Source organism: Oryzias latipes, chromosome 9, assembly GCF_053564925.1.
Source record: "Oryzias latipes strain Hd-rR chromosome 9, Olatipes_Hd-rR_3.1".
Lineage (NCBI taxonomy): Eukaryota > Metazoa > Chordata > Actinopteri > Beloniformes > Adrianichthyidae > Oryzias > Oryzias latipes.
In genome coordinates, this window is record NC_136245.1 from 8,807,710 (window position 1) to 8,832,887 (window position 25,178).

At 40.3% G+C, this 25,178-nt stretch overlaps 2 protein-coding genes across 5 annotated transcripts; both read right to left on the reverse strand.

The window, feature by feature from the left end:
* Positions 1 to 1,105: 1,105 nt before the first annotated feature.
* On the reverse strand, positions 1,106 to 6,624 carry snrnp27 (small nuclear ribonucleoprotein 27 (U4/U6.U5)). The gene is made up of 6 exons (XM_004072753.5): positions 6,386 to 6,624; positions 4,554 to 4,692; positions 3,874 to 3,986; positions 3,675 to 3,754; positions 2,070 to 2,134; positions 1,106 to 1,371 (listed from the first exon to the last, which is right to left on the reverse strand). The coding sequence occupies exons 1-6, from the start codon at positions 6,420 to 6,422 to the stop codon at positions 1,317 to 1,319; spliced, it is 489 nt and encodes a 162-aa protein (XP_004072801.1). The 5' UTR covers positions 6,423 to 6,624; the 3' UTR covers positions 1,106 to 1,316.
* Positions 6,625 to 7,573: 949 nt separating this feature from the next.
* add2 (adducin 2 (beta)) lies at positions 7,574 to 24,417 on the reverse strand. Of its 4 annotated transcripts, none has more exons than XM_023958719.2 (16): positions 24,059 to 24,417; positions 21,463 to 21,500; positions 19,708 to 19,891; positions 18,878 to 19,019; positions 18,418 to 18,569; positions 18,255 to 18,335; positions 17,699 to 17,848; positions 16,087 to 16,230; positions 15,819 to 15,917; positions 15,124 to 15,300; positions 13,695 to 13,943; positions 12,686 to 12,802; positions 12,520 to 12,606; positions 12,305 to 12,431; positions 10,895 to 10,981; positions 7,574 to 8,750 (listed from the first exon to the last, which is right to left on the reverse strand). In XM_023958719.2, exons 3-16 carry the CDS (start codon positions 19,852 to 19,854, stop codon positions 8,494 to 8,496), a joined length of 2,016 nt encoding a protein of 671 aa, XP_023814487.1. In that variant the 5' UTR covers positions 19,855 to 19,891; positions 21,463 to 21,500; positions 24,059 to 24,417; the 3' UTR covers positions 7,574 to 8,493. The 4 variants fall into 4 exon arrangements, with proteins under 4 accessions (XP_023814487.1, XP_023814489.1, XP_023814486.1 ...); XM_023958721.2 differs by having other exon boundaries at positions 10,895 to 10,978; positions 19,708 to 19,894; XM_023958718.2 differs by having other exon boundaries at positions 19,708 to 19,894.
* Between the last annotated feature and the right edge of the window lie 761 nt (positions 24,418 to 25,178).

The window sequence follows — 25,178 nt, forward strand, 5'->3', positions numbered from 1 at the left end:
GCTTCATTAGAGTTTGGCTCAGAATCAGAATCTAAACCTCAATCTTACCTATACTTTAGGATGAGTAGCAGTATATTTCTGGTTTTGGTCATGAACAAAATATTTCTGGTCTCCATGAACAAAAAACAAAAAAGCCTCTTTACACCTCTGATGACATACAAAGCTAAAACTGGTCAAGCAAAAATAACTAAGGGCTCATTTCTTTCATATAATGGCACAATATCAATACTTCACAAAATTTAATCTGGTTTCTATTCATGGGAGTTCAGTGTTAAAAAAAAGAAAGTAAGTAATACTTTCAAAGTCTTGCAGAATTTTGCTGACATTCATCTGTAACATTTTTTCCACCTTGCTTTTTAAGTCAAAAGTTAGTCCTTCATACAATAAAAAGACTGATTCAAAGAAGAATAAAGCATCAAAACAAACAGGAGTCCACATCAACCTGACCTCACAGTCAAAACCGTCCAGCAGATCTCAGTTGAATCTCAGAGAGCTGACAGCAGTAAAGAGGTAAGCCAGCCCGGCCTGCAGTGGCTGTCGCAGACTTAGATTTACTCTCCTGAACATTTTAACTCTTACAGAAATTAGCCAACCACCGTGAAGCAGGACCAGCATAACCACCTGAGGGAGACTAATGTGGTGACCAGCAGTTGACCCTGTGACCTTAAAAGGCCTTCAGTGGGTTTGGAAAATGATTGTTTAGATGAAGACAGAAGGCGCATGTTATCCAGGATTCTTTTTCATGTGCACCTCCTAGTGGCCAGGATGTGGACACAAACACATTATCCTGGTTCGGCTGATAAATCAAGAAGAAATCAACAGAGGCCAACAAACATAACTACCATGTGGCTCAAAGCAGTTTTAAATGCTCTCAAATTCAAATTAATTTGATTTCTACAGCACCTTTCATGTAAAAAGAACAGCTCACGGTGCTGTACATAAAAACAAAGACATTTTCCACTGCAGGACTTTGATTTGGACCAGTTTGCAATCTGTCTGTGATTTCCGTTTGGATCTTTAGGCGGTTACATTTAGAAATCAGAGCTCTTTTACATTTGACACACATAGAATATAGCTACATAAATAATTTACATTTAACACAGAATGTCCTTAAAAAGGTCTTTATTATTACAATGCTTGACGTAAAGCGATAACACATAATTCTCCATCAGCACCAACTGTGAATGCCTGCAGGAGCAACTATTTACATTTTGTGTTCACCTGGAAAAACCAGGGCCTCGGGTCTAACAGGAGCAATCGGCTTCAAAAAGAAACATAAAACCAAACACAGAAAAAAGCAGGATGTTTGTGACAATTCAGGCAATGAAGTCCAGTGGTCTGTTGAATCCCCCTTTCCTGTTCATGTACTGTCTGTAAAGAAAAGAGAAGACGCCGTCCTCAATACAACATTACACCAAATGTCACTAAACCCATGAACCTAACCTGCAGTTCAATTAGGAGCAAATATGTTTTCTTTGACAAATTTCTTGATAAATGTTTTTTCCCCACAATTAGATTCAATATCTGAACCCTGTTTGGCTTTGATCAGCAGCTGCATTATATGGATGGACTCCAAGTGGAAAATTAGAATTACTTTTTTGAATTAGTTTAGATAAGATAAACATATTATAGTTATTGCTGCATTTCTTCAAATCCCAAATAATGCAGAGATTTAAACAGATGAGTGGAAACAGATATTTAAAGAATTAAGTTATTGTCTGTATAAAAATGTAAAGGAACAGACTTGCAGTTTGGTATGCAGCAAATACCAATTTATTGCTGCAACTCTTTTTTTTAACATAACTTCAAAGACATGACTTGATATTTGAGCTTTAAATTTTAAATCTTACTAATGCTGTGCAGGGTGTTTAAAGTATGTTACAGCTGATCAAAGCAGTGAAAATGCTAAAATAAAACATTTAAAATAATCTGAATATCAACACATTTGCTAACATCCAAATATTTTTTTTTAAATGATCATTTGAAGAAAAGCCATGTTTCAATATTATTAAAGGTGTGGTGGGACAACAAAGGGGGGAGGGATTAAGGCTAAAGTGCTGTGTGCATACCTGTATTTTCTTTTCAAAGTAATGTTAACAGCATGCGCATTGACAGATCCATCAGTTTTCTTCCCCTGAGTGAAAAGAACAACATTTTAAAATGACACACACTCTGGTTACAAGCAGCCTATGAGCAGCGGAAGCCGCTCTTTGTTCAGTCTAAAGCGGGGGCCTGAAACCTGAGGCTCCTGAACACATGTGGCTCTTGAACCTCTGCATCGCGGCTCTCTGGTTTAATATAAAAATAAATAACATTTTTAACATTTAAAACACAAATTATTTTTGAACTACTAGATTTATAAAGTGAAACAAAACAGTCAAACTTCAGTCAACTCCTTCACAAACAGTTGAATCACAGTACATAGTACTGCACCAGGCTCCTGCCTGACTACAGTACCCATAATGCTTCAACAAACCATCCAGGGGTTTGTAATTTATCAAAGTTGTACAAAAACATTTTTGACAGAATCTGGAGCGCTGTGTGCCGCAAAAAAATAAATTGGAGATCAGTATGCACAGCTAGAATTCATACATAAAACACGCCGAATTATGAGGGTGATTTCCAAAAACTACGGTAAGGGTTAGTTCTAATTGTTGAATTTTTGGCTGAGACATAAAGACAACAGTTATAAAAATGTACGTGTTTTTTTCATTGCTGAAATAACCTTGCCTACTACTAAAATGCTGCATTGAGATGATCCTATGTGGCACAGTGTCTCTTATTTTGAAAGGAACTCATGTGAATCTCTGTTAAAAGTCAAACTATTTCATATTTAAAAAAGGCTATTTTTTCTTTATGCTTTTTATTTATGTTAAAAATCAACAGTTTTTATATTTATCATAATAGTAACAGCATAAATCAATACAAATCAGTTACTTCTTTTTCTAAAGGGTGAAGTCAGACTTTGTGGCTCCTGCTGGGTTGTGATCAAGTAAGAAATCGACCCAAAATCCCGCTTAAGTGTTGAAGATTGCAGACGTCTGGTCTACACTCTCCTGATGTCAGCTCTCAGCACCATTGACTGCAGATTGCTCTGTCTGTAGTTCACGCTGCACTGCAGCATCCAGTCACCAATCGTGTGGAAAAGATGTGATGCAAGGAAAACTCCAACATCCACCAACATAATCAAATAAAGCAAAGGCCGTGTGTATAAGCTTATGCTTAAGGTGCAGAGACACCGTATCTAGGTAATGTTACTAAAAATGTGCAAACAGTTTTTTTTTTTTTTTAAACTGCATCCTACCACAGTTAACACTAATAGGAAATAGCAACATTTATCAAAACAGATCTATGAAAACAGACTGTAAAAATAATTGTTTTTGGTGTGAAATCCTGATAGTTTAACATGTTAGTCAAAGGGAAACTGCTCCCTTCTCCAACCTGCCTTTAATGGTCTTTGGTGGAACTGCAATATTTGGTCATTCCTGATGAATGTTCACTTAGGAAATGGATTATGGAGGTTTGTATCAACATGAGAGAGGAGGAGTAATTTATCTGCACCTCTGTTCTATTTTACAGCACGTTACAGTCTGATAAACGGCAGGAACCACTAAAATAACAAATAAATAATGCTCATAACACCTAAGCTAATATTTCCCTAACTTTCATCGTACCTTTGTTGAATCGAATGTAGAAAATCCCATCAGCTTCATCATTTCAATTTCTTCCTCTGTCTTACCCTGCATGTCCTCCGCTGTAAAACAAACAAAAAAACAAATACGAAAAAAAGGGTGCTGTTAACTTTGTCTCCAGCGCAACAGGATATATCATTTTGGAATATTATGCCTTCATGTAGTATTCAGTATCTCATACCTGAGATCTGAATGGGCTTTGCAGACTTTGCCTTTGAATCTTTGCGTTCATCTTCCAGTTTCTGTCGTGAAGGAGAGATAGAGGAGGAGCGTTGTTGTCGTCTGGGAGGAGTTCTGCAGGACAAACAAAAGATGGAGGAGGACATCAAACATTCCACATATGCAGTGGACTCCAGAAAACTAATCTGTCCCATCAATTTTACTACAAGCAGACAGTCTCTGTTTGATAGAAATCTGCACTTCCTCCCTCAAGCGAGTCACAATTAGAGTAGTCTTCAATCAGGGAGTGGAATAATTAGGAACAAAATGAATCAAATTAAAGAACTGCACCAAAAAAAAAAAAAAACCCAAATGCACCTTTCTGTTATGTTTCTTAATGGCAACTTTCAATGAAACCTGATTGAACCTCAAGTGACCACAGTCCAGAATAGTGTGGATGAACATTTGGAGTAACGTTTACTTTTGAGTCATGAGAAGAGCAGCCAAAAGACAAACAACAACAGGGAATCACCCGAGACCACGAGAAGTATAGACATTGGAACAGACTATTATTTTTATAAAAATGTCTTCAAGTTTGTTGATGAAAAATTAATAAATGATGGAAATAAATCAACAAATAAGATCAGAAACATAAGGGGAAAAAAATGACTCGATTATCAAAAGCTCACAAGGTGAACTGACCTTGAACGCCTCCTATGGGGAGAGCGAGAGCGAGTTCTGCGGCGGTCTCGGTCCCGGTCTCTGTCTCGAGAGTGGGAGCGGTCTCTGTCCCTTCGTCTTCGTTCACGTTCCCGTGAGGTAGTTCGAGACCGCCTCCTATCTGACAGAAAGATTACAAACAAGCATTCACATGAAATCACTTTAATGTGGTTACATGTAGTGAAAGTTTCTCCTGTTGATACATTCAGCGAAATAAATGATACCTATAGGTTATTTGATCTTATGTAAATAAACAATGAACATTCTTTCGGGTAAATAAACAAAACAAGATATCTGAAATGTTTTAAAATTATCCATCCATCCATTTTCTTCTGCTCATTCAGGATCAGGTCTCTGGGAAAGCAGTCCAAGCAAAGATGCCCAGACTTCCGTCTCCCACTTCCTCCAGCTCCTCTGGTGGGACCCGGAGGCGTTCCCAGACCAGCCGAGATATGAAATCTCTCCTGCGTGTCCTGGGTCTTCCTCAGGGTCTCCGCCCAGTGGGGCATGCCTGGAACACCTCCCCAGGGAGGCGTCTGGATGCTGTGGGAGCGTCTTGGCTGTCAAGTCTCTGCAGCATCACGTGGCAATTGGTAACTGTACCACTGGACTGACAGACTGGGGTGATGGTTCCCCTTTTCAAGAACTGGGGCGAGAGGTTACAACTACCAGGGAATCACTCTCCTCAGCTTCCCAGGGAAAGTCTATGGTAGGGTACTAGAGAGGGGGAGTCCGTCCGATAGTCAAACCTCAAATCCACAAACAACAGTGCGGTTTCCGTCCTTGGTTCGCATAGCAAAAGGGTGGACCTGTTCCTGCTGCGCATGTGGGGACCACAGGATTTTCTCTCTGCTCTGTGCAGAGGATGTTGTCCTGTTGGGTAAGGATTAACGCCTTGGGGTCCCCCCAGAGGATGTGGCCAGAAGAGGGAAGTCAGCGCATCTTTGCTTGGTCTGCTGCACCCGCGACCCCGTTCCAGATGAGCGGAAGAAAATAAATGGATGGACATTTAATGTGATCTCTTTAAAAGGTTTTAATGGCTAATATTTGTATATATCAAACTAGTTAAAGCCTGAAAAACCACATGGTAAATTTCAAAGATAAAATTCAGAGCATCCCTTCAACCATGTTTTATTGACTGTGTGAGGAAGCTGGAGTATATGGCATAACCTACACAAGCACAGCAAAAAAATAAAATAAAAAATAACTCCACAAGAAGCTCTTCCAACAGTGTATTTCAAGGGTGCACTTTAAATGTATTGATTCAAAACAGAAGTATAAACTCTCTTAACACAAAATTGAATGTATAAAATCTCACAAACACACGGGCTTGGACAAGTTTGGACAGTTGTGGCCTTGTGGGTAATAACACAAGTGTGATTCTTGGATAATAATATAGTGGTATGGAATCAAAAGAGTGGAGACAACACAAAAAAAAAACTTTCAAAAATGAAATCTATAACGCAAATTATCTTCCACGACACTTAAAGGCTGACCTAAATGTTATGTTCTCATTGAAAATTCTTTAAGTTGTATGCAATTAGGAGACATTCACGCAGCTTCAGAAACGTAGAACGGGTTCTAGAAACTCTGGCGCAGGATGAGGATCATCATCATTGTCTAGTCTAGACACTTCACGACAAAAAGTAAGAACAAACATAAATTACATAAAACCAATTTACTACGTTTCTATCTTTTTCAAACTGAAAAAGAAGTAACTGCTTTGTTTGTCATCGTTTTATTTATCCCGACGAAAAAACCGAAGTGCTAACGTAAGCTAATGCTACTTTAGCTTGCTATCTCAGCTTGTTTACCTCGTCTTGGAGGAGTTCGACTCCTGCTTCTTCCCATCTCCGGACACCTCAGATGCTGTCTTCACGAATAAATGACCAAATGTGTTCGAAAATAAACTCTGAAACGCACTTTATCTACTGAACGCTACTAAATGCATCAATGGAATTGTCCGTAAGCCAACTCTTCTTCTGGACTCAGGATTCTGATTTCAGTAAACTCTTGAGCAGAGCGCCCTCTTGTGGGTGCCCCATATTACAGTGGAGTAGTTAGGTACCGGGAACTGTTTTGTTTCATTCTAGAAACGGGAAAACACGACAAACTCAATATTTGCATCTAAATAAAAAAATATGTATTTTAAATATAAATCTAATTAGTAAAAAAAAGGCATTGAAAATTTGATTTAATCTCAGAATTCTGAGATTAAAGTCAGAATTAACTATGCCTTCTTTTCTTTCTCCATGGCCCTAATCCTCTTCTGTAAATTGGGTTTATAATTTGTATATATTTTATTTTGCATTACTGCATTGCTTCATTTGGGACTTCACAGTATTCGACCCACTGTTTACCAACAAGCCCTCATCCTAGATTTAGGTCTATGAATCAGCATTTATTTATGTGTTATTTTACAAATTTCTATGTGTCCAATAAGATCGATCCCATTGACAAGTTCTTTAAAGAGATTATATTCCTTTATTTAAGAGCAAAATACTGTTATGTGCAAAAAATTTAGTATAATAACACTCAAAATATTCAGTGGTAGAACTTTTTTTTTCTATTAGCAAATAGCAGAGATGGATTTTTTTTTTTTAAATTAAGCTGTAACCCTGAAATTTCCGTTTTTTGACATCTTCATGAAGTGACCCAAACTACAGACAAAAACTCTGCACCTTTAATATTCCCATTTTCTATGGGATTATATTTTGACCTGTATTGTCTTATAAAAAGCTCATTTATTTTTTTAAACATACCTTATATCCCCTATGTTAAATTCACTATTGTATCTAGAAATGTATTTAGCTTATTGTGTGTTATTCTTATCTGGGATTTAGGAATATATGTGCAGTATCATAAATGAAGCATTGTAACTGCTTTATATCTAGTCCACTTTGTAAATGTCATGAGGCAGCCTTTTCCAATTTCAAAGCAGTTATGACAAAAAAAATTCTCAGAGCCAAGCTGCCCAGAACCAGGAAAGACACTGAGACGACTTAAAATCAAACTTGTCCTTTAATCACCGATAAATGGCAAACTTGCGATGCTCACGTACACATTCTAATAGAAAATAACAAGAAACCAACATTACATCAGCATTTCAATAACAGTTACTGATTCTAACAGAAAAATGTCACTGTAGAGTCATTTTGCACATTAAAATAAAGAACAGTGGAATGTTTAGTACTGCCAGTGTCTTTCATCACCAACTGTCTTACTGCATTGAAAAGCCACAAATGTTGAGCTTGATCACTTTGGGATTTTTTTTTTAATGAGCATTCAAAGCAGATTAAGGTTTTGCTAGTCTGTCAAGTTCCCTTTTCTCATCTGCTGAAACATTAGGCTGAGAGTGATCCACAAAACTAGCGTTCAGCTGAGCACAAAGTCTGTCATCACACATTCACGTGTACTGCTCTTGTGCTCACAGATTATACCAGAAACATCTATCTGACAGCTACAGCCAAATGCTAACTAAGAGATGTCTATAATGAGTAACAATTGTGACATGCGTGAATGTGAATCTACAGATGTGAAATGATTTTGAGACCCCCCACCACCACCACCACCTACACGGAGTAAAAATAAATAAATGGGTGTGGCAGCTGCTCCAGATCAGCATCTGTCAACTGTCATTACAGAGAAGTAAGGGATAGCAGCAAATCAAAAGAATAACAGAGGAAAGGATCATCAGGAATGAAACAGTTGATTTACTCTGGGTGACGTGAAAATCAAAAGTGGTGCTCTGAAACCTGCTTGAGATGAACCACAGCAAACATTAAAATCAGTGGTACAGCACAACACATGGTGTCTGTGAAGACGGTCTGACATGGCTGGAGTTGGGTCTGACGCCATCCGGTCCATGTGCTGCACTAAAGTACTAAACTGCATCGAGGGCTGATGCATCGGAGAGACGCACTCAGGTCTCTGCTTTCTCCTTCTGCTTCTTGCTCTTTTTCAGAAACATTGGAGGCTTGAATTTCTTTTTCTTCTTGGACGGGGATTTGCAAGGCGAGCCCTCCGGAGTCCCGCCTTGCGGTTTAGTGGGCGGAGCTGCAGGCGTGGAGGTGTCGTTGGTTGTGAGAGCCTTCATCCCTTTCTCCAGTTCTTCTGTCAGCTGCTTCTCCTCCTCGCCTCCATTCTGCATGGTGGGAGAGTCTGTCTTTGTCTCCACTTCTGCAAGTTTTGATAAGAAAAGAAAAGAAAAAAGGTTCATTATTATAGAGTACTAAGCAAAGACAGGTCTGCAGATGAGGAGTGCATGCTGCATGCAAAGCTACATGCTCGATCAGAGCGAAATGACTCTGGAGGAGGAGAGATGGTTGAACATGGAACATTGTCCCATCCTTTTTCTTTTTACACTCTTTGAATGAGTCTTTTTGCAAAGCATCAAAGGGATCGAGCAGTGGTTCCAAAGAATTCTGTAGTACTGAAGTCACATACTGCCACGCTGGAAAACGAAAAAAGCTCCTTTTTAACCTAGACAACTTTGTTTGTCCAAAGTAGATGAATAAATTTAGAAAATAACTTTTTCTCCTGAAACACTGATGATGGGGACATCTTTGATTATCTGCATATGTGGAAACAAGTCTGGATCCGGGACAGAAACTGATGGATTTGTTTTTTAATGGGAGCATCCTGATGGATTCATTTCTTCTAATGTAGATAAAGATGATGACACTAGATCAGGAGTGTTTAACCTGAGGCTATGGAGACACATGCGGCTCCTTCATCCTGCTCCTTTGTGGCTCTTTGGCTTTGAAGGAAAATGCGAACAATTTCAATATATAAAGCGTTTTTAGCGCATTTCTTTTTGTTAATTACATTTTTTTCAGATATATTTTGAATTTTAATATGACAGATCACTGAGAAAAATTATGATAAGAGTGGTCTATTATTGGATATATATATATATATATATATATATATATATATATATATATATATATATATATATATATATATATATATATTTATCTTAAAAGTTACCTTCTACACCAATGTTGTCAGGTTTATAGCAGCTTTAATTCAAATTAAATCTTCTACAACTGGAGGATCGTCTTTAACACAGGGCGCATTTTATTTTGAAGGGAACTTGTATGTGTGGTTATCAAATTTAATGGAAGTTAATATTGTCAAAGAAAGAAAATTATAATACTTGAATTACTGTGGATTTTTTAAATTTATATAAATAAATCACTTAATGGTCACAAAAACAGGAATTAAGTGTATTTTTCTCAACTTTTGGTTCTCGCTGGTTTTTAGTCATCAAGAAACTGGGCCAAAAGCTCTTTCAGCATTCACAATAGATTTCACACGGGCTGAAGGTCCGTGGCTTTAAGGTCTTTCAACCACAGTCTGACTTTTAGAGCTGACAAATCTGCTGCATGCAGAGAACGAAGAAATATTTTATAACAAAGTTTTCGGCATGTCAGTTTGATAAATGCTTGAAAACGAACTCCAACAAAACCACATTGAGAGAAATGATGTAGAAACAGAAAAGAACAGAAGGGATCAGCTGAGCATCACAGCTAATAACACATCATGAAAGTCATAAAGGAAGCAGAACAAGAAGAGAAGACCTGCAGGCCCCCTCCACTCTGTTAAGGTCATTAAATAGACTACACCAAAATGACTCACTGTTTAACTAATTCAAGTTATTAAAAGTAATAAAAAAAATAACCAACTACCCAAAGAGCATCCAATAGTTAGGAGCTATTAAATAGTCTGAGAAGATCCAATATGTTTATAAAATCAGCTGTGAAAACAAACACTAAACTTCACACAATCCAATCTCCACAAGAGGCGTTCAGACTTTTTATGTCTCAGTTTGAAATTTGAAAGAGCTAAAGGAAAAGCCACTACCTAGCAAAAAGAAAACTAATGATGACAAAAGAGAAAACAAAAGTTTTGGTCAAAGATTCCGTGGACTGATGAGACAAAACATGAACTTTTAGGGACGCTTGTTTCTTGTCACACTTTGATCTAGCAGCAGATCCAGCTTGATCCCACTTCTTAGCTTAAAGTGGTTTAGTCAAAGTCTGAACCTAAATCGGATTGAGAAGCAGGAAACCCTCTAAATAAATCTGAACTTAAACACTTCTGCAAACCAGGGTGGAAGAAAGTTACCGGCAGGTACATTAGCAGGCAGGTTTGGACAGGTTCATCTGCGTGAACTCGGAAAAAATGGAAAATAAATCAAGAAAAAAAGCAAAGGGGCTTTGGCAGCATCATGAACCCATGCTTCAGACTTGCAGCAGCGCATCACAGGAGCAGGTGAGAGGGCAGGCCGGCCAATCAGTCACTCTGGCAAGCCTCACCTGAGGGGGGGGCGTGGACGGGCAAAGGGCCCTTTGTGGGGGTGTTGGAGGGGGGACACTCGCTGTCATTTTCCACCTCCTCCCCTACTTTGATGAGGATGCACACGCACAAACAGTAAAGAAGAAAAGGGCTTTGCAGGTTAGAGCTGTGCTAGGGGAAGTTCAAGTGAGAGTCCCTGGAGGTGCTGAAAGAAAAGAAATGCTCTCCTCCTTTAGTCACAATAAGTCACTAAGCTGATGTGGTTTTGGTCTTTTCTAGTTACACTTAGACTTAAATTCCATCTCCTTCAACAGAGCCTTAAAAAAGTGTTCCTATAGAAACAAAAAATAAAGTTAAAAAGGAAAAAGATGAAGAGTTTTCTGAACATCATGAAAATTATTGCAGCCCACATTCCAGAGCAGATCAGGGTAAAAGTTCTTTGAACTGATCCAAGTTCTGGGTTTTTATTTAGCACATAATAAAAAAACTAAAAGGAGAGCAGGTTATGTTGTGTAGACTTTATAAAGCAAAACTCAATGAGTTTCTGGCACTTCAGCAGTATCTTTATGTTACAAAAAGTTAGTAAAACAAAACAGGAACTAGAGATAACCTCATTTATAAGATTACTGGTTTTATATAATATATTTCTTTTAAATGTGAGCAAAAACCCCACTTCAAAAAAGTTTGACCTTAGGGGCGTAACAATAGGTTTATATTCCTACAATCCAACCAGATCAATCTGTCTGAGCCAAGTTGTTAATTGAATCGATCTGTACCAACATAAAACTATTTCAAAATGAAATAAATCGATTATATCGATATTGGAAAATACCATTTGGATTGAGACATGGTAAGTTTATTTTACTACAGTGTAACAATGACCAAGTGCATCACAGCGGACAACACACATGTGATGGCAGAAAAAAAGGATCAGTCCATCATTCCAGTCCAATGTGTTGAAACACTTTGAATTTAGCAAAGACATGTGACCATACAGTCTGCTAGAATGTTCTAATAATGTTCCCTTTGGATTCTATGGATGTGGAAAAACAACAGTGGGCTGAACTTTACCAAACCAAAACGTGAATGGATTCGACATTCATTCTTGTTTACTTGTTTGTTTGTACACATTTGTTTTACATTTGATTATCTTGCAATACCAGGAATACCCAGCTATTTCTCTGAGTCCCACTGGTTGAAACTTTGGCTAAAGATGTCCTGGATCGATTTTAGGTCAGTGTTCGCATTGAATCATTCAAAGAGAACTAATATCGACAGAGAATCATATCAGCAACCACAAATAATGATATGAATCAAATCGTTAAGTCATCACAGCCCTATTTGTTATATATTTCACATTCAAGATTCTAGATTAAGTTACAGAAGCTGTGTCAGTAACTGGGAGGTGAGTAGATCTGAGTGAAGCATACCGTTGGTCCCTCCATCCCGTTTCCTCTCCACCTCCTTGCGGTACTCCTCCAGCTCCTGGTCCGTCAGCTGGTTGAAGGGGTTGGGAGGTTCTGGCTCGGGTGGGTCTTTAGGTGGGGTCACAGGAGCCTTAAAGGAAAAAAGAAAGCAAAACCAAAAGGTCACTCTTTTGATGGGAAGGAGCAGAAAAGGGTCGAGTCCGGAGAATGCAGTTTACCGAAGGACTGTCATCTGTGATAACGCTTGCGAGAACTTGAGACTGCGGTCCCGCCGTTTTCATATCCTGACGATTCTGTTGGCGGATCTGAAGGGTACAAAACGGTAAAGTCATGCGGCCGCGAGCAAAAGGCAAAGATGGAGTGGGAGACGAAAGAAGGCCGGACCTTGTTCCGGGTCTCGATCACCTCTTGAGGGTTGGTGAAGAGAGGCACAAACTGGTTTGGGTTCTCCATCTTGATGGCTGTACTGCCAGCTTGTGTCACCTCCTCTGTCTTCAGCCACTGTCAGAAGAATCCCCAGCAACAACATAAAAAACCAACAACCGTTGTCCATCAACTAACTGAGTGGATGGAGTGAAGATCTTGCAGTTTGTTTCACATTTTTATTCAGTTTTAGTCCTTACGGATGTTTTCTAAAACATTTTTCATAGTCCAGTTTGAACACCAGAGGGCAGCATGCTGCATCCTCTGGACTTGTGGGCTTCTGCTGCAATGCAGAGAGGAGAGAGAGGAGAGGGCAGCAGCTCTGGCTCCGCCCACAGATTTAAAACAACCCCTTTGATGCTGTTTTTGTCAGCTTATCTGTCCTCTCTCAGCTGCAGAGCTTCTCAAACAAGAGTATGTGCTCCCTTCAGGATACTACAGATTAAAAACAATCCTTTACAAAATACATTTCCAACACAAATTTCACGTAAAAGAACTCCATGAACTGAATTTTTATCCAGTACAATGTTGTTTTTATTCAAAATTCAAACCCTTATTAGTTATTACATCACACATGTTTTGGCGCTGCATCGAGCTAATGTCGCCAAAGTTTCAAAGTTAACTCAAAAGTATTTAATCAGTTCCTATAGTATGTATGAGTAAATCTAAAGCACAGTACTCTGCTTTATGTTCCTTTCCAACTGAACATGTAAGATTGATTTTTCTTATTTGAGTGTTTTGTCGCTTTAAAAAGGTATGGTCATCAAAATTTCCTTTTTTTCTACAACGCCCATTGTGAGTTATTGTTAGTTTTAGCTGTTGCTGCATTTTGGATGACCTCTGTGTATAAAAGTTGCTATGCTTATCAGCTGACCAAAATTAAATCAATTTCATTTCAGATCAGAAGGATGAACATTGTTCAGAGAGCAGAGAAGATTTGTGCTGATTGCATAAATTCAGAATTCCTCACAGTGGTCCGCTGGTGTCCCAGGTTCACTTGCTCTTGGCTGACTTTCTGGTAGGTGTTGGGGGTGTTGAGCCATCGTGTCCTCTCCTGCTGCTGCCGCTGAACAAATGGGTGCTGCCTCAAAGCAGGATGGACACCGTCATCATCAAACTGGTGGAAGGCCGTCACTGTGGCAGGGACCTCCACATCCCTCCGCGTCCGTGACCGCTCAAGCAGCACAGGGAAACGATAGGCGTAGCCGGTACGGTAGCCCTGAAGCACAAAATAAAAGCTTGTTTTCAGATGTATTTAAGAACCGTTCATAGGTCAACCACTGCTGATTCACATCAGCAAAAAAGGCTTTCACTTACAAACCACAATAAAAACATTTCCTGCATTTACTTTTAAGCACCATCTGGAAATCACATCATCAAGTGCCTTTGCTCTGCCAGCAAGCCTATCAACAGGGGGTTTGGACGTCCAGTTATTAACCAGGAACAGCAGAAGCTCAATAATGTTCAGGAGTGAATGAACAACAACACAAAAAGCTCTGGATGTTACAGCTACAAAAACAGGATCAGTGCTGCCACCTAGCACTCAAAAGTGTCATGATATAGCAAGACTACACAAGGGGGACAATCTAACAATCAGCTAAGGACGGTCCTGTAAGTTTCCTAGGCAAAGAGATAGAAATACTGTCCCTGAGCTAAGTCCTCGATGTTCCTGCTTTTTGGAAATATTTTCAGAAGAAAACTGAGCAAGGGAATCCTGAGCAAAAGAGAAAATGAACTTAAATATTACAAGTCCTTATCAGGCACTAAATAGTAAAGCTATGGTCTATGTAGGCCACTTTCAATGAAAAGTCTATGTAAAAACATGTGAAGGTGCTTTCAGGCTTCTGTGATCAAACCTCTCCCATTTATGCAAAGCTTTGTCAGTTTTTATGACCGTTTTCGGCCTCTACGTACAAAATGCATGGCCATTTAAGGGATGTTGCAAGTTGCAAACTTTGACCAATCAGGGACTTGAATTTGGTAGTGACAAATGGATGGCGTCCCTTTTAATTCACTGAAGTCCCAACCAGCTAAAAATTGATAATTGAGGAAAAATTCATAATTGTAGTTTGTGCCCGGTTGGAATTTTATAATACAAATCATACAAATTGGAATAAAGCTGTGAAAGAAAAAGCCTGGAGCAAGATTCACGAGATTTGTACCGCTTTCAACCGTACGTGGCGGACATGAGCTAGTGAAAAGTAGAAAATGTAAAAAAGAAGAAGAAGAAGAAGAAGAAGAAGAAGAAGAAGAAGAAGAAGAAGAAGAACCTCACTGCTTGTTTTGTGTGAACAGCATGGGCATTTGACGTGCGTTCTTGAACACGCGTCAAATGCCTGGTGTGTACATATCTTTACACAGCTCTTCCTGAAGTAAAATGAACTTCGTGCAGTACTTACTAGATTATCTAGAGTTCTCATGAGGGCTTCAAACTCGTGCTCTCCTACACGGCTCTTATGCAGGGGTCCAAAAGTGGAGCCGGCCCAGCCGACAGAACCGGCTGAGACGGGTTTGTGGACGGTCCGATCCAGCAGAATAAGGTTCTGTTGTCCACCAGCACTACACAATGCAGTCACCTGACAGAGCGCACATGCAAACATAAAAGCATTAAAGATGACTTTGACCACATGGAAACTGCCATGTAAACTCCATGTTTACAAGAAATCTTTCAAAAGTCGATGCTGTACAAAATCATAACAGAAAAACTGGCTCCCGGAGTGAAAACCATCATCTGTGGATGTGCAGGAAGGTGAGTAAGCAAGAACACATTGTGTTGATGCATCAATTTTGCAGCGGGGCTTTATTTGTCCTTCTCTTGGTTCCGTTCATTTCCAACCAGCAGCACTGCAGTATTACACCACAGTGGAACCACGTGCCAAAGAGATGCAGCAATAAGCCTGAAGGTGCAGCAGTGACCTGCAGGGAACTCTCAGCTTTAGTCCTTTGATCAAAGTAGCTGTGCTTGCAGAAACATTACATTTACGTACGAAGCGAAATTGAGTTTGAATTTTATTTTATTTTTTAACGAAAGGATTTGAAGGGATGATCTTGGATAAAATAATTCTCCTTTTGTTTGTGTGTGAGCGCATGATACCTGAATCTGGCAGGCTGTCTGGATGTGGTAGATGGTATAGAAAGCCTCCTCCACAGATTCCCCAAGTGCCAAAATCCCATGATTCCTCAGCACAAGAACCTAGAATACATTAATAGAAAAAGAAACTCATCTCAGCTGGGAAGAAAAGGAGTCAGCAGCTTTAGTTATTAATTTAGCGCAAGTCACATCTCCTTCATTCTCCTCTCTGCTCATACTTAATCCCAAAGAGACAGATGAGCCAGTACAACATTTGGACAAGTCTTCTCACCTTACAGGTGGGTCCTAAGCTCTTCTGCAGCTCCACTCTGTCCGCCTCCTCCTCCATGACTCCATTATAGTCATAATAAGCCACGTCTCCAACCAGCAGAGCCTCGTGGGACAGAGGCAGGAGGCCGCCCTTCATGGCTGAAACCTGAAGACAGGGGAAATGAACAGAGGCTCATGCTCACACTCCACCATCCACTGTCTGCTTCTTCTCTGGGGTTAAAATCCTGGGGTCAAGGAGGAAGCAGGCCATTTATGTTCAGATTTTTTTAACTGAGGTGATTTTAATAGTAAAAAAACTTTTAACCACTGCTGACATTACACTAAATTAAGAGAAATTGTGCGCTTTACCACTTCTAAAAAATGCAGACAACTAAGCAAATAGATGATTAAAGGCTTATTATAATGTCAGAGCTGTTTGTTATTAGAATAAGTTTAAAGCACTTACTGTAATATTATCTGAAGCTGCACAATAGTGTCTTCTTGCTGTTCAGAGGCAAAATTATCAAAAGTATAAACTTGCAAGCAAATCTGCTGATGCAGGAGGATCCTATTTGACACAATGCGTTTTTTTTTTTAAAGGATGTGCTGCTGTCAAAAGTAAGTTATTTAGAATATTTTAATACTGTTATAATTCAAGTCTTATAAATAAAAACCTACATTTTACAAATGAATAGAATAATAGTCCCACAAACATCAATAAAATGTATTTTTTTTAAACGGTAAGGTGGGATTTTACGGCTCTCGTTGGGTTATAGTCAGTAAGAATTTGGACCAATTGGCTTTTTTAGCGTTACAGGTTGCAGACCTTCGTCCTAGCTGGACTTGTCTGAATGCTTTACCTGGTTAAGTTAATGTATCCAAACCACCTTAACTGGGTCCTCTTCATGTGGGGGAGGAGGGATTAGATGGCTAAGCTTTACACCATCTCCATAAGGGAGACCCCAGTCATCCTGAAAAGGAGACTAGTCATTCGTATCTCTGATCTTTGCTGTTTGTTCACAACCCAAAACTAATTGCCAAAGGTGAAACACAGAAGCAAAGATTCATAGATGAGATAAAAACTTCTGACTTCGGAGTTCTTTGCTTTTCAACTATCAGAACAAACTATTTCTGCTGATGATGCATTACTGCTCTCATGCTCCATCCTCCTCCACCCACTTCTGAGCTGATCATCCCGTTATCTAAACATTGTTCAGTTAGGAAAGTGACTGATCTTTTTTCATGGACGGAGGCATTTCTTAGTTCTCCTGATGAGAAGCCACGGTGAGGCTGATCCATGCAGCTTCACTCTCAGCTGCACAGTCTTCCAGAAAGAGCTGCAGGTCCCAGTTTAAGCTGAAGGAACTACATCATCCTCAAAATCAGAGACAGGATTGTAAGGCTCCCCAACTAAACCTCTCTGAGTTAGCAACGCTGAGAGGTTCTGTTCCAGAAAGTAGTGAACAGAACAAGTAAACAAAGGTCTACCCTGGTGAAGATTAACTGTTGGTTAAAAAAAAAAAAAAGTCCACTATCAGTGCTGTGAACTGACTCATGCAAAGGTTTATTTCAAGAAAGGACACCCCATTGTGGGATTTAAAGATTTCTGGCACTGTCATGCCACACTGACTCACCGCTGCTGCTGCAGGCGTGTGGAGGTGCAGCAGGCAGCGGATGTCGGGCCGTGCTGAGTAGATGGCCGAGTGTAAGCTGAACTTCTCTGGGTCCACTGGTAGATTGGTGCTGCTCTTCTCCACCACCTCCCCCAGAATGTTCACCTTTACCTTTAAAAGTGCGCAACACATTTGACAACATTCTAACAAAACCACAAGGAGCTTTAACATCAACACAGTCATTTAAAGTCCACTTTATTAGTTACAACATTTGAAATGTTTTTCTGACTAAAAGTCCAAAAGATTACAAAAGAAACACTCAAGTTCAAACGTGGACAAACTGTTGAAGGCCCAACTGGACAAAGACATTTTGATGAACAGCCTCAGGATTCTTAGTGATTCTCATGTTCAAGCAGAAAGGATAGGATGAACACAACGATGGGTCAAGTTTTAGTGAAGTGTGTGTGAAGTGCTGTGTCCCGTCAGACATCACCTCCACGTCTAAGCTTCAAATATTTCAATGTTCACGATCCAGGAAAACACAGATTTCAGCTCAGAGCTGCAAATCCTGACTCACCAGACTGGAAGCCGTCACCTCACTGTAGGCCAGGCCATCTGGAAGCACGAGGAAGTGTTCTTGCTCTTTACTCACACGCAGCTGGCAAACGGAGAGGAGCACATAAGTGAGGGCAAATGCGGAGCAGATGAAAAGTCAAATGGTAAAAAAAAAAAAACCTAACTGTGAGACAGATTCGGTTGATCTGGGCCCAGCCAAAGAGGTCAAAGAGTCGATGGGTGCTGGCCAGCTTACAGCGCATCAGCCTCTCTCCTTTCACCAAGCTGCCCGGCTCCCATCCGTGCATGTCATTGATGGGTGTCACCATCATCATATCTGGGAAGAGAAGCAAACAGAAAATCTGATGGAGACAGCCTCCTTGTTATTTTGCAAACACTTTTGACATGCTTTTTGGAGAGGGACTTTAAATAAAGCTTCAAGGATGTCTTTGATATTTTGGCCACAGGATCTATTAGTTTTATGGAAGGATGAACACACAAACAGGTTGTTGTTTTTTTTTAAAGCCTTGGCTTTTAAAACATCACTTAAAGACAACCCACACTTTCACACGAGAGTAACAAAAATGGGACCTGGATGTGAGTTTTAACTTATATAAATATGGCATGTTAAGGGTTTTAACGTACTGGATGGTGCGACTTGCAGGGCAGCTGGGGAGCCATGTGTGCTCATGAAGTCAGCGAGCTGCTTTAGTGCCCACAGGTTGGAAGAGCTTCCACCTTTCTTCATCTGCTCCTGTATCAGGACATCCAGCTCCTCTCTGAATGACTGCACACAAAAACAGATCAGATAAAAACTCAAAAATCATATTCACAGAAAAGAGACAGCTGTTTCTAAGATTTTCTAAATGCACATCATCAAAAAACCACACCGAGGTGTATTTCACCAGAGTACCGTTTCAGCTCCTTCCACAGATTTAAATCAGGGAGCGCTAAAAAAACAAAACCAGCCTATCCCGTGTTTCTCATGATAACTAACTTTTTCATAAATCTTTTGATCCGATGGGATTTGCCAAAAAGCTCAAGCTTTTTAAAAAAAAATCTTTTCAAAGAAAATTATCCTTAAACTTTGTGGCTTATCATAATGGATTGTATGTTTTTCATGGTTTACTTTCCTTAGTCGTCTCCCATGAAGTCCTGTTTGGCTCCTGACTCCATCGCATAATGCAAACTGGTGCACTTTGACCTTGGAGTTTTCCTTTATTCTCTGGTTACCACTCATGTTTTGTATCTTTTTTTAATTGTCATAAATTGTCAAGAATATGTGCAACATCTAGCTGCTCAGTGGTTTTAATCTGTTTACTTTTCGCGTTTTTTGGGTTCATGTCCGTGTTACTCGTTTTCTGCAGCATCCTGCTTCTCTGACATCAAGTTCAGCTCAGGTCTAAGGGATCTCCCTGATCTGAATTATTTATTACATCTGCAAAGTAAAAGAAAAGGGCAAATAAATGCTTTACCGGACTCTGAAGAAGGCTCGAGATACGCTTTTTGTACTGTGGTCCAGAACCTGGCGTGGAGTGCTGAGGAGACTGGAGGCCCTCAGGAACACCATCACTGGGGCTCCGTTGCACTGGGCTGCTCTTTGGGGTCGGGGATTTGCTCATCTTCTTTGTCGGAGTGGAAGCCTTTAAACCTTATAAACTGCTGCAATAAATGAAATAATGAAGATTTTTTTTATTCTGATATAACAATAGTAAAAGCAAAAATCATCAATCTTCAACTCCTGCTCAGTCCTGTCCAGGGTCACAGGGTCACAAAGCAGTTCACCAGTTTATTGGAAGGCAACACATCCAAATCCACACACACACACCTACACCCACAGACACACATCTAAGAAGCAATGTTTTTGGACTGTGGGAAGAGGAACTTGCAAGGCTTTGCTGATGAAACAACAGGGGCCATGAACTATATGGGAGGAGGTGGCTAAACAGTCCTCAAACCTCAAACAGTCACCATTCAAACTCCAACATTACCAAGACCAAAGAGCTGTCTAAGGACACCGGAAACAAACTGTTGACCTGCACCAGGCTGGAAAGACTAAATCTGCAAAAGGTAAGCAGCTTGGTGTGAAGAAATCAACAGTGGGAGCAATTATTAAGAAATGGAAGACATAAAAGATCACTGTTAATCTCCATCTGGGGCTCCCAGCAAGATCTCACCCCGTGGGGTCAAAATGATCACAAGAACGTTGAGCAAAAATCTCTGAACCACATGAGAGGACCTAGTGAATGACCTGCAGAGAGCTGGGACCAAAGTAACAAAGGCTACCATGAGAAAAACACTGCGCTGCCAGGGACTCAAATCCTGCAGTGCCAAATGTGTCCCCCTGCCAAAGCCAGTACATGTGCAGGCCGTCTAAAGTTTACTAGAGATTTGGCATTTGGATGATTACTTCTGTGTGTGACTCCAGATGCTCCACATTCAGTTGATGTGTTCAAAATAAGACACTGAGAGTTAGTTTAACCCCTTATTGTCTGAATTTATTTCCAGCGAAGAAGAAAAATGTCGCTTCCGTTTTTGCTTTCTAGTAGATGATAAATTGAGGTACTTTTGGAGCTAAGTGGTTTAACGCATATTTGCATCAATAATTGTCATGGGGTTAAAATATTCGTTTTGGAGCTCTGGAGTTTTGAAATTGTAATTTCTGTCAAATGAAGAACATTTCCTAAGAAGAGCTTTTGCCTTCAGACAGACATACACTGTACACCAGAGCAGAGCTTCACATCAGGCTTCACATCAGCCCAGAGAGAATAAAAACTCAACATGGATTCAGCTAATATCATTAAATATTTAACAAATGCTTTCCATCCATCCATTTTCTAAATCCATCCCTTTTGGGGTCATGGGGTTGCTGGAGCCTATCCCCGCCACTATTAGGTGAAGGCGGGGTTGGTAGGTCCAACGCAGGGCTAAACAACCACACATTTATAATCACCAATTAACCTATGAAGCATGTTTTGGACTTTGGGAGGAAGCCAGAGTTGCAGGTGAAAAACCACACATGCACCAGGAGAACAGGTAAACTTCTCACAGAAAGGTCCCAGCTGGGATTAGAATCAAGGCCTTCTCGCTGTGAGGTTAGAATTATTCCCAACAAACAAAAGGAAATCTGATGTTTTGTTTTAAAAAGTCATTCTGGTGCTTTGAACCATACACAAAGTTTGAATTTTCTAGGACATTTGAAAATGGCAGAATAAAGATGGAACACCTACCTTTATTCCTCAGGGCTCTGGCTGCTGCAGGTGCAGAGCTGCAGAAGATGGAAGGACAAGCATTAAGAGCTCACAGTCAGCCAGCACTACCAGGAGGAAGTGATCCAGCTCAGTAATTGGAGTAAAAGTAAAGAGTTACTGTAAGGATCTTCAGTGAAAAGGCAGGCTCCTCCCAGACACACACACACACACATTGTGCTGCAGAGACCAGATAAGGTTCCAAACGCACCACACCCTCCTCCGTCTGCTGCATCCCACTAACTGACTTAATCACTCACTTGATTAGTTGCATCGCTGTAACAGCGGTTTGACTCAGCTCAGCTGACATGCACTATTGGCTCCATTCTTCTGGCTTCCACCTGACAGCAGAGGCTTTTAAAGGCCAAAGCGAAGGCTGGCTCAGATCCAAGTGCATTAACCAGATCTTATGGCAACACGTATGAAACTCCGGAAGGCTCAAGCTCTAATGGATAAAGTGCACTTTAACCCAGCACTGACCGTGGTTGGAAACAAAATGTAATAAATCGAGTCAACTAGAAAAAGTCGAAGGCATTATACCTTAAGGACATCTAAGAAATTAATAAATAAATAAAAAACTATAGAAACTTTTTTTTAAATAAAATCTGCAAAATTTAATTAAGACAATTTGATTATTTTTATGTTTATTTTTGAGCAGCAGTAAACTCAAACCAAATATTTTCATTGCCCATGACTGCAACTCCCCTCAGAAAGAGTCTTTCTTTAATGGTAGTGGTGGCGGAGGGTACCTCTACCCCTCCTCCATCACTTATCTTCTGTCTGGCTGTAATGGCTGACCCTGCTGCATCATCATCTTACTTTAGTTTCATAAAAGCACAGGAAGAAATCAAACCCAGTTCCTGTCCCTCGTCTCGTAAACAATGAGATTGAATAAAGGTTTAAGATCATTTGAATGGAAGTCTTTACAAGCTAGTCCTAAACTATCCTTTTGAGGGCTTAATTTGTTTTAATTTTATGTTGCAGATTAAATCTCCATCTTTGCATTGTTTGCTCTAATCTACTCTGCCAGAGGTCAGCACCATTGTGACCCCGCCTAACGCAAGTGGCTTTGCATTGATTTTCTGTTCTCTGCTTTTAAAATGGCCTGATTTTTAAGTACGTCCCAAGGTAGTTTATGAATGTATTTTTTTACTTTGAGTCCTTGGTCATGACTTTCCTAAGTGAGTCTCACGGGTATGTAGGCTTTAGACACTCCGATTGGTTAGATTTTGTCACCAACACTTCCTGGTTGAAGTCAATAAATTATCATGGTTCACCTAAATGCAACCCCCTCACAATGCCCTGCACTGACTTATGCCTTACTGACAATAAACCAAAGAAACTTCTTGCTAATGCACTTTTTTTCCATTTTAAAGTTTAAAAAACGCATCTGTTCCCATCTACAGAAATAAAATAATTTTATGGTAATTATGAGTGCAGACTATTGCAGAATTTTGAAAAAGTTATCTAAATAAATGTGTGACACTGGAATAGTAAACTGCTACTCAAGTGTAACTATACAGCTCAGCTGGTGATGGGTCAAAAATGGAGAACAAATTTCATAACCAGCTGTGGGATTGTAATTTACACTGGCAATCTTTAGATTTAGGTAACAGTTTTCAATAGAACACCAATATGTAAACATTTTGAAAATGTTAAAATCTTTATAGTGGAAATTGCTAAAAAAAAAACATCAAATCTTTTAATCTTTAAATAGTTTCATCCCACCAATTACTGTTCTCAATGAAATTTCTAATTAATTTCAACTGGTTAATATTGGTTTGAAAGAAGTTGTATTGTTTGAACATTCGCACCCACCTATTGAAACTCATTTATTTTCATTAAATTCATTTATTTCTTTTTTAATTATCTGTGAAGATGATGTGATTGTCAAAGAGTAGGAGAGTTGTGGAAAACACTTGATTGTTGTCTGTTTTAACCAACACTTCTCCCCCTCAGGCTGTAATAAAGCCGTTTCCGGTGGAGGCCGCGATGCATGGCTGCCTAGCAACACTCAGGCGCCTCAGCATCAGCACCATCCGAGCGGATGATCCGTTCATACTTCCCGCGAGAAGCAGAGGCCAGACCCAATCGTACACGACTCAAGTCCGATCGCACAGATGCAAACGTAGACCACAATAAAAGACATTGGCGAGAGAACCGCCCCGTGTCCGTCACGGTGACTTGGTCGGGGATCGGACACAGAGCTGGTGCCAGGCCCGAACAAAAACCCTCCGCAGAGACTTCGCACATCGACTGTACCACTGATGGAAGCTGAAATCACTGACGTCCCTGACACGAAAGACACTCTTCACGCATTCAGGCACGCAAAAACGCAATATGTATGCCTGGATATTTGAGCGTCCCGCTATAAAATGGTCCCTTAGTTTGCCAACACAGTCATGAGGAGACGCCATAGATAGACAGCTGCGCGTCAGAGAGACATCAGTGATGAAATGCGCACGAGCTGCTCATGCACGGATCACAGGGGATCATCCCGCACAACGCCCAGTCCTTTTCCACGAATGTCACGGCGCGTTAAAGCAGAGGCAGAAAACAGCAGCATCTATGCGCCTACCTTGGTGCATCCTCGGGAGCGCGTCCGCTGGGTGGGTGCGGCACACCCCCGCACCGAGGCCGTCCCAAGAGAGCGCAGATCGTTGATGTGAACAGATCCGTCCGTCTGTCTGTGCTGGGGCGACACCAGCGCTTCTTTGTCAGGCTGTTTAAAGGCCTCAGCTGACTCCGCTCAATAGATTCTCATTTTCTATGCCTCAGGGGCTGGACCAGCCCTGCTGCCACGCCCGCCCACGGTCTGACACGCAAACACGCCCATGCAGTCAGTCAACGATGCCGAGACTAACCCTTCATGCTGCAGTTTTTAGAGAGTACCCTCCAAAGGGGTATTTCTTTGTTCTTTAAATGATCTTTTCTGCTGGGGTCCGGCATAAAAACATGCATAGAAGTGTTAAAGTGGCGCCATCTACTGTATAATTACACCAAAAGACCAAATGGCTTCTTTTTTTCTTCCCAAATTGTAGTTCCACTCTCCTGCCTTCAAAGTATACATTCCCTATCGAGGTAAAACCAGGCAGCAACATTTGTGGGCTCCTTTGACCCAAACAGTCTTAGGTCTTAAAGACCCAGTACAATGAGATTGTTTATGGTGTTCCAACATGTTCTTGTGGCAGTTTTCTGATGACAGATCATCACCTGTGAATCGGAGTAATTTATCAAAATTGTTGTGAAACAGGAACATACAAAAAGTGTTTGAAAAAGCTTGCGTTTGTAACATAGTATCTAGTATCGGGAGTCCACGAGCTCCCTGCTCCGCTCCATTCTGATGAATCCACCTGCAGAAAACTAGATCTATGTACGACAGGGGTGTCAAACTCATTTTCACCAAGGGCCACATCAGCATAGGGGCTGTCCTTGAAGGGCCAGATATAACTTACACATTTAAATAAAAGTAATATAAAATAAACGTAACTACTCCTTAATGTTAAATAACTCATTTACTTAACTTTGTAAAGTGACAATTACAGTTTCATAGAAAACATATGTTTGCTTGTTACTCTAAAATAAATCCTTTTAAATTTGATTCTATCAGGTTAGGTTATATGGACAGTGTTTAAGTCCTAATGTATAGTTGCCCAATCTGATATTTCAAGTCTGATTCCCCCTAGATATGAATAGAT